The sequence below is a fragment of the Hipposideros armiger genome, unplaced genomic scaffold (assembly GCF_001890085.2).
Source record: "Hipposideros armiger isolate ML-2016 unplaced genomic scaffold, ASM189008v1 scaffold_27, whole genome shotgun sequence".
Lineage (NCBI taxonomy): Eukaryota > Metazoa > Chordata > Mammalia > Chiroptera > Hipposideridae > Hipposideros > Hipposideros armiger.
In genome coordinates, this window is record NW_017731377.1 from 219114 (window position 1) to 228773 (window position 9660).

Genomic DNA, 9660 nt, shown 5'->3' on the forward strand with positions numbered 1-9660 from the left:
GCCCTTCTCTGTCCATCATCGGACCATCTGTGTCTCAGAAAAGTAGGCATTTAAATAGAAAAGTAGGCACTTGTCTGTGATATGGTGTGATTCCAAGGGTGCAGGTAGGGCCCACACCCAAGACCCTCTCTTTCGGTCAGCCTCTATCATGCTAACAAGCCATGTTCAAGATTCATCTTTGTTTCACCTCAAAGCATCACTCCATTTAGAATCCACATTTACATCCCTGAGATGGACAGAGACCGAGACACTCGGTGCCTTCCTTCCCACCCCTCCTGTTTAGTTGTGTCCCTTCCCCGCACAGCAGGGCTTCCAGGCTGCAGGGGTAGCTGGCAGGTGCTGTTTGCCTAATGTGTGAGGAGGGCAGAGTCCAGTCCCAAATTCAGTCTGCTCTGCACATGCTTGTACTCACTTATCCTCCCCTGTAAATTCGGTGGTCACATAATACATTCCAGAATATTCCCAGAAAGGCAGATTTCAGATATTGGGAGCCATTCTTCCCTGTACTCATCACACAATCCTCCCAGTTAGTTTCAAATTTAAACCTATCACTTAACCAGACACAGGGTGTTATGAACTGGATGTTTGTACCTCCCCACCACCCCCACCCCCATCTCCAAATTCATATGTTGGAGCCCTGCCCCCAATGTGATGGTACTTGGAGGTGAAACCTTTGGGAGATGATTAAATTTAGATGAGGCCATGAGGGCTCCCATGATAGGATTAGTGTCCTTGTAAGATGATGAAGAGACCAGAGCTCTCCCTGCCATGTGAGGGCACAGAGAGAAGGTGGCTGTCTGCACACCAGGAAGAGAGCCCTCACCAAGAACCAAATCTGCCAGCAGCTTGATCTGGGACTTCACAGCCTCTAAAGCTGTGAGAAATAAATGTCATTTAGTCCACCCAGTCTCTGGTGTTCTGTTATATTAGCCCAAGCTAAGACACAGGGCCAGCTGCTCCATGTGGTCAGAGGAGCCATCTTGAGCCCACTGTTCATCCACTCAGGCTCTTTGTTTCCAGAACAATCCCTACTGCCTTCCTTCACATGCCTCCAGGGGCAAGACCACAAAGCTGAGGTGTAAGAAGAACATAAGGCGTGATTACCTGTCCTGGGAAATTGCCATTTCTAACAGAAAGGTTACCCTAAAGAGAATAAATGAGTAAGCCAGTCCCCCATACATAAGAACAGCCCCTGACAACCTGAGAGGAAAGGGCTCAGCCAGGAAACCACAAACTGACACCACAGAGACACTCACAGTGCTATGAAAGGAGGTACACTTACAAGGACCTTTTCCTTTCTGCACCCCCTCCCCATTTCCTGTGTATGTTCGCCATGCCAGCCCACCTACCCACAGACGCCTGCAGAGGGGAGTGTGAGGCAGAGCTCTGGCCTCTCTTTATTTATCTGTATGACTAGATTTATTTTATCGACAAATTAGCAGTCAGGTGCCTGTGCTTTCATTTCTATTTTTAATCTGGCAGTTTCATTGCTGAATGTCCTTGTTAGATACAGGCTTTCAGCACATCAGAATGAACGCTTTCAGAGTGGGATAAGTTATGCTAACTTTTATTATTTTGTTCATCAGTCACTTCTTAAAAATGATCCCTTAAGTGTGTGGAGAACTCGGAACTGGTATAGCTATTGTATTTGTTTCCTAGGGCTGCTGTAACACATTACCAGAGAACTGGTGGCTTAAAAACAACAGAAACGTATTCTCTCACCGTTCTGAAGGCTGGAAGTCCCATGTTAAGAGGTTGGCAGGGCTGTGCTCCCTCCAAAAGCTCATGGAGAACCCTCCCTGTCCTCTTCCAGCTCACAGTAGCTCCTGGCTTTCTTGGTTTATGGCCGCATAACCCCAATCTCAGCCTCTGTCTTCACATCCCTTTCTCCTCTTCTCTGTGTGTCTTTTACAAGGACACGTCATTCGATTTAGGAGCCACCCAGATCATCCAGAATGATCTCATCTTGAGATCCTTAATGACATCTGTAAAGACCCTTTTCCCAAATGAAGTCATATCACAGGCTCCAGGAGTTAGGGCACAGACATATCTTTTTTTGGGGCACCATGCAGCCCACTGCAGCCATTAGTTAGGGTCACAGTGTCTGTTGCTGGTAACCCCATGTAGGTGTACACAGACCTGTGTATGCAGTATGCAGGTGAGCATGAGCACTCTGCACAGCTATGCACACCCACACTGAAGCAAGGCTAAGTGCACACGAAGCACGCAGCACAAGCTGATGAAAGTCCATCTCTTTTCCCCACTATTGCTGGGTATTCTCAATTGCTAGGCAGCCTGTGGCCTGCCTGTCCCTGGCCTGATACTTCCTGTGATGCTGTCTGGCTACGTGACACCACAGGCTGGTGCCTTGTCTCTCCTCAGGTGATCTCATCTAGTCACAGAGCTTGAAATTCTAATTTTAACCAGTGGCACCCAGATTTGCAATACGGGCCCCTGTCTCCTCCCAGGACTCCAGCTCACATATTCACCAACCTGCTTGCCCTCTCCACAGGGCGTCTAACTTCCACAGGAAGAATCAAACTCATAACCCTCTCCTAAAACTCTACTTCTCTTCCAGTCTTTCCCAGCTCTGTTCATTGCAGCTCTGTTCCCTCTGTTAATTGCGTCTCAGGCTATAGACCTCGGAGTCATTCTTGAATTCTTTTTCTCTGACATTCCATAATTTAATCCAGCAGGAAATCCTGTCAACCCTGTCATCAAGACATATCTGGCTTCTGACCACTTCTCATCACCTCCACTGCCCCCATCCTGGTCTAGGCCATCAGCCTCCCTCACCTATCATCGCCTATCACTGCCCTTATCCCCCTGTGGTTCGTCCTATAGGTAGGTAGTGAACACTGTGAATTTTCAAAACACATAGGGGGATATGTTTGAGGTATGGCTTAGCTCATATCGCTGCTCTACTTTAAACTCTCCAATGATTACCTGTCTCACTCAAAATAAAATCCAAAGTTCTTACGTTAGCCTACAACGGGGGTTAACAAGCAATGGCCTGCAGGCCAAATATGGCCCACCACCCATTGTTGTAAATAAAGTTTATTGGAACACAGCCATGTTCATTTCTTTATCTATTGTCTATGGCTGCTTTTGAGCTACAACTGCAGAGCTGAGTAGTTGTGACAGAAGCCCTAGGGCCCACAAAGCGTAAAATATTTGCTACCTGGCCCTTTACAGAAAATGTTTGTCAAGCCTGGCATAGGCCCCTCTGACCTTTTCTCCCATCACTTCCCTCATGCCCTCTCCTCAACAATCTCATTGCCCTCTTCACGGTCGCTCAAACTCACCAAGCACAGTGGGGCCGCACAGACAACCCGTGTGGGGCTTCTGTGCTCTCTGGTCCTTTTGTCGGAAAGACTTGCCCCACAAGGCCACCCCCCTCCCTCTTGCTTCCTTTGGGCATCTGTGCAAATACCCCTTTATCAGAGAGGACTTTTCTGGCCAGCTCATGTAAAATAGCAGCCCTCTGTCACTCTGGTGTCCTTACCTGCTTTGTGTGTCTTCTTAGCACTTATCAGAGCCTTAGATATTTTTTTTAAAGATTTTTTATTGGGGAATTGGGGGGATGGGAACAGTGCTGGGGAATTGGGGGAAGGGGAACAGACAAGTTGCTGTCGTTTTGTTCTTCAGTCTAGTTGTGGAGGACGTTGCTTCACTGGCCCAAGTTGGCACCATCATTGCGCTCTTCCCGGGTGAGGCAGATCAGTCGCCGGCTTCTGGACAGCTGCTCACTGCGGCTGCTGGCTGCTCACGCTGGCTGCTGGCTACACACGGTAGCCCATGGCAACCCACTGCCACAGGGGCCGCAGCCTACGTCGTCGCCGGCGACTCATGGCAGACCAGCTCCAGGTTGAGTTGTTATTCAGCATTTTAGCTGTAGAGGGCAGTGTCACTGGCCCTCATATGTGGGATCCGAACTGGGGCCCTCCCGCGTCCCAAGCTAGCTCTTAACCATCGCGCCACTCGGCCAGCCCCAGAGCCTTAGATTTTATTATGCTTATTTGTTTATTGTTTATCCCTCCCAATAGAAAATAAGGTTAATGAGAGGGAACTTTCCTTTTGTTTCCCTAATTTGCAGAATTTATTAGTGAGTAGATATTTAATGATGGATGGATGGATGAATTCCAGTGAAAGCCAACAGGAGCTGACTAGAATTCCAAGCCTCAATTGCAGGAGAAAGAATTTCTGATTGACCTGGTATATACAAGGGGTGGCATCTTGGGTCTGTAGCAACAACTGCCTAAGAGGTGCAGTGTGTAGGGCAGATGGGTTCATGTAACCACTATGTCAGTCTTTCCAGGTGAGGCAGGTGATCTGAGTCACACAGAGAGTTTTTAAAATACCAGATTTTCAAGTCCCACCCCAAACTCACTGAATCAGAATCTCAGGGATGCTGGACTCCATCATGAACTCACAAAGGACCTGCAGGACCCTGGTGACTACAGAACAGCCAGTTGTCTCACACTTTCTGGGGAAGGAGCATCAGCAATCACATCGATGTTGGAGAGCCCCAGATTATGAGGTCATTGGTACAGCGTCTGAGAACTCACAAGATACTGTGTCTGAGCCCATCTATGAAAGGGTGACAAGAGAGAGCGGGGTGGGAGAGAAGGGAAGAGAGTTTGTAGATGGGCATCAGGTGGTTGGAGGTGGTGCCATAGCACTCCCATTCCCCCATCTTAGCAATTGACAGGCATAGTAATGACCTCTTGTCAGTCTCTTAGCAGAGGTGTCCTCCTGGAGAGCAGGGGCTATGGCTTCTTCACAGAGCCTAACACAAAGGAGATGCATAGTAGATGTTTGTAGAATGAATGAATGAACACATGAATTAACTGACGTCTAAAGAGGACTCAGATGAGGCCAGTAATCTCCTAGATCACTTGATACAAAGACCAAATGGGAAGTTGACTGGAGGGAAGATTGTCATTCATAAATGATAAAGTATAGGAGGATTCATAGAATTTCAGCTGGCTTAAAATAGAATCCCCTGTACATACTTGGGCAAGTCACTTGTCTTCCCTGGGTCTCAGCTTCTTTGTTTAAAAACAGTCAAATTTAGTGATCTCTAAGTTTACTTAAAGCTCTAAAATTCTGGTTTAAGTTTTATGAGCTTAATAAACATTTGAACATCTGTAGAGTTTTAGATTTTATTTTTGTGATTACATTAGTAAGGTCTGCTTTTCACATATGAGCTTCTAAGATCTAGAAGGCAAAATATCTATTCAACTTTCATTAAGATGTGAGTGAATTTTGGCCAGTCTTTTTTCTCTCTGGCCCTGTGGCATTTACTGTCTAGTAAGCATTTTAATTTTAGAGTTGTATGTTTTACAGGGAGCTTCTTAAAAGCTGAACCTATCAGTAAGGTGTGAGGTCTCCAGTTGCTAGTACATGAGCCAAGCACATAGGCATAAGCTATGGCATTTGTCTCAAGTTGGAAGATGATATCTGCTCCTATCATTTCACTATGATACTGATTTTTTTATGTCTAATCTGCAAAACCAAGCCTATTATGATAGCTAAATTTAAACTTTTATTTTTGAAGAGGTTTTTTTACAATTATAAAATGAATATATGAGTGACATACATGAAAGGAGAACCAGAGAGCAGTATCTCTCATGAGCATAGATGCAAAAATCCTCAATGAAATATTAGCAAATCAAATCCAACAATATGATGAATGCATGTCCATTCAATAATAATAATAATATATTTTAGTTAGCACTACTATTCCCAAGCCACTATGCTAAGCTCCTTAGTTGTATCATCTCATTTAATCATCACAAGAACCCTATGAGATAGGAATATTTTTACATTTTACAAATGAGGAGAACGAAGCAGAGAAGATAATTTGCCCAAAATCACAAAACGCATCAGAGATGAAACAGTTTCTGACTCCAAGGCTATTCTCTTCACTACTATTATACAGTATATACAAAAGTTCAAACACAGGAAACCCAGAATAAAAATGTACATATATATATATATATATAATTGCACTACCCTAAGACAACACTGTTCACGTTTTGATATATTTCATCCTGGATTTGTTTCTGCTTCTATCACTGTCATATTTTGTATATGGTTTTATACCCTATGTATCCCATTTATTATAATAGAAGCAAGAAGCCCAAGAGTTCAGTAATGCACGGAAACCCCCTTAGAAAATGGAGGGAGGATGACAGTGTCATGTGCTTATAATTTAATATCTGCTCTTTATGTACACCCCTCCTCAGACCCCAGTCTCAAACTCCAGGGTTCCCAAGTCATCCACACTTCTGACCAACTGGCTATAAATTTAAGAGTTCCAGCTAGCCCCGCAGGTCCAGGAACACCCATTGTATTTAATCATGCTATCTCTTTGGTCTCCACCAACCTGGAAGAGTTCCTCAGCCTGAAAGAGCACAGGCCTTTTATTCTATTGGTCTCTGAGAAGACCCCTCCTCCTAGGTCTCAAGACTAGACTCAGTGAACCCTTGGCAGGAATATATCAGAAATGGTGCTGTGCTCTTCTGGGTGCACCAAGGTGAGAGACATGCTCTGTTTACCTGTTCTACTGATAATGGTGATGTTAACCTTGACGACCTGGTCATTTGTGTCTGCCAGGTTTTCCTTGGTATGATTAGTGTCTGAGGGAAGATATGCTAAGACCATGTCAATATCCTATACATCATCAGACCTCCACCCTCCAGCTTTGTCGTCCATTGATGAGTCATGCCTAAACCAACCAATGCTGAGTCTGTTGCTAAGTGGTGATTTTCTGTTTTCATCCCTTCTACATTTACTAGTTGACATTCTACTGTAAGGAGGAACATTCCCTACTCCCTCATTTATTTACATACCTATCTCAGATCCTATTTTATTCAGTGGAATGCAACCTATTCCTATCGTTATATATTTTAATGCTTAGGTTGTCCCAGATTTAGCCAGTGTCAGCCCCTTTAAGCCGATGCTGTTTCCTTGTTATATAGCCCCAACATTCTCTTAATGCTTCCTTTTTTTCCTATTACAAAAAGGCATTTCAGGTGCATCTTGTACTTTCTTTGTCCCAGCCCTGGAATCAGCCATTCCTTCAAGGATCCTTTTAGTGGAGAAGGATATTTGGAAACTAAGACTGGGTGTTTGGTATGCAAATGGCTGGCTTGCTAGCTAGTTCTCTCTCTCTCTCTCTTTCTCTCCCTCCATCTCTCCCTCCCCCTCCATCTCTCCCCCCCTGTCTCTCCCTCTCCCTCTCCTTCTCTCTTTCTCTCTCTCTCTCTCTCTTTCTCTTTCTCTCCCTCTCCTTCTCCCTCTCCCTCTCTCTTTCTCTCTCTCTCCCTCTGTCTCTCTCTCTCTCTCACCATGAGTTCTCACCAATACTTCCAATTCCAATCCCTTACCAAGCATTCTCTCTAGCCTTCCTCTCTCCATATTTCAAGTACTTTCTCGAACAGTAAGAAACCCGTTTCCCATTATCCTCAATATATTTACTCCTTTGTTCAGTCCCCATGTCTGTAACCAATTGCCTAACCACTCTTGCCACTGGAGCCCTGGCCCCACCTTTGCTCTGCTCCTGGCCTTGCACCCACTGCCAACCCCTCAGCCTCACCACTTTGACCTCTGGCCATACCACCACCTCCAAGGGAAGGAAAAAGAAAAAGAGATTAAAAGATGAAGAAACCAGACTTTTGTTTTGTGTTTTCCAATCTCTCTTTGTTTGTACAAAAGCACCAGAATCTACGCTGGATTGCTGTGTTAAAATAATGCTATTTCCACCCCCCAGTATTACCTTGTGCCAGTTTCTGTCCTAAGGAGTTTTATCTAATTTTAGCTTCACAAAACCATTCAAAACAGGTGCTATTATTTTCTCCATGTTGTAGATGGTTGTGTGTAGGCTTGGTGGCATGCACATTGCAAAGATATTTGACAGAGATTGGTCAGTGCCTGAGAGTTTTAAACTTTGCCTTTGAGGGTCCTCTCTGCTCCATCAGGAGTGGGCTTGATTCACCAGTTATGTACAGAACTGTATGAGAAACCTGAGTTAAACTGGAACCAATATGACTCAGAACTAGGCAGGACCTTATAGATGGTTTCCAGGCAGCCACCCAATTGTCCTCCCTTTATCCCGCTTCTTGTGAGGGAACCGTGCCACCTATCCATTCATACCTTGCCCAGCCCCACCATCCCACAAAGCAGCGTGGTCTAGTAGAAGTCCTCAGAGTCCAGTGGCCCAGTGTTCAAAATCCCACCTTAATCCCATGAGCTGTGTGACTTCCATCAGTTTCCTCATCAGCCACATGGGGATGGAGCTCCCACTTCCCTGTGTTGTCCGGGTTTGATAAAATAATGTATGCAAAGTGCCTAGAAGTACCTACAGCAGACCCTAAGCGACGCTGGCTGTACTGGAAACCACTCGGAGGGTCCTGTTTATATGGCGGATGCTCAGTCATTATAAATTAGTTTGGTTGGAATGAAATGCAGAAGCACAGAATTGGTACTCTTTGCCTTGCTGCATTTTCTCCTTTGCTTCTGTTCTCTCCTCTCAGCTCCTCTGTCTCTGCTTCACTTTGCCAGTTTGCTCACTCATCAAATAGAGGCGACTGTGCACCAGCTTTGCCCTAAGTGCTAGAGGATCAGAGTTGAATACAGCATTCAGACAGAAACTCACCCTAGAGAATCACCCTGCCAGGGCTCCATAAAGACTATGGGAGCCTAGCACGAGGCACCTCTGAGCCACGTCCCTCTCTTCTCCTCTGCAGGAGGTCATTGCCTCCATCCTGCTGAGCGGGCGGATCGGGCCCAACATCCAGCTGGCTGAGTGCTATGGGCTGAGGCTGAAGCACATGAAGTCGGACGAGATCCACTGGCTGCACCCACACATGACAGTGGGTGAGGTGCAGGACAAGTACGAGTGTCTACATGTGGAAGCCGAGTGGAGGTAGGACGGGAGCTCTGGACTATTGAATGCGGGGAGATGAGTGTGAAGTGGGGAGTCCCTGGGTAGTCCTTCCTTGGAGCACTCCCAACCTCTGAGAATCTTCTAGAAAGTCTGAATGATGTCATGGGTTTAGTCCTCCTGCAGCATCCAATGCATGTATTTGCCAAGGCCTAACATGGGCTCACGGCACACCCCGATCCCAGGGCAGATATCTAGAAACATCCCCAGACAGGATGCTACTGGTGTTATAGAGAGGGAGAAACAAAAGTGTAGGGAGGAGAGGGACCCAGGCCAAGGATTAGTCCAAGGAAAACAGTTGCCATGAAGAAGAGTAGAGTCAGCGCTAGAGCTGACCACCACCTGTTGGCCACTCCTCTGTCCTTGTGGTCTTCCATCAACCGAAAGCCCTGAATGGGTGGCCAGAAGTCTCATAGGCAACCCCTTGCATGTGGGGAGCAGAGGGTGAGGTTGCTTCTGCCCTTGGCCAGCCTTATTCTTCCTTTAGACACCAGAGTGTCTGAATTTCCTGTCCCAGGTATGACCTTCAAATCCGCTACTTGCCAGAGGACTTCATGGAGAGCCTGAAAGAAGACAGGACCACGCTGCTTTATTTTTACCAACAGGTGAAAGTGCTTTATCTTCCTGTCCGCAGTGTCCTATTACACCTTAAATGCCAAGTATTGCCCATCTTCTCCTAGGGAGAGAGAAAGACAAAGCCCAGATCTTGA

General features: G+C 46.0%; 1 protein-coding gene across 5 annotated transcripts in view; it reads left to right on the forward strand.

Annotated features, from left to right (window-relative positions):
- The window catches only part of PTK2B (protein tyrosine kinase 2 beta), a 110784-nt gene that overhangs the window by 69261 nt on the left and 31863 nt on the right, over positions 1–9660 (forward strand). For all 5 annotated transcript variants that reach the window (XM_019636162.1, XM_019636158.1, XM_019636160.1 and 2 more), the window contains exons 3-4: positions 8754–8932; positions 9468–9555. In XM_019636162.1, coding sequence (XP_019491707.1) covers positions 8754–8932; positions 9468–9555 — 267 coding nt within the window. The remainder of the gene's footprint in view (positions 1–8753; positions 8933–9467; positions 9556–9660) is intronic.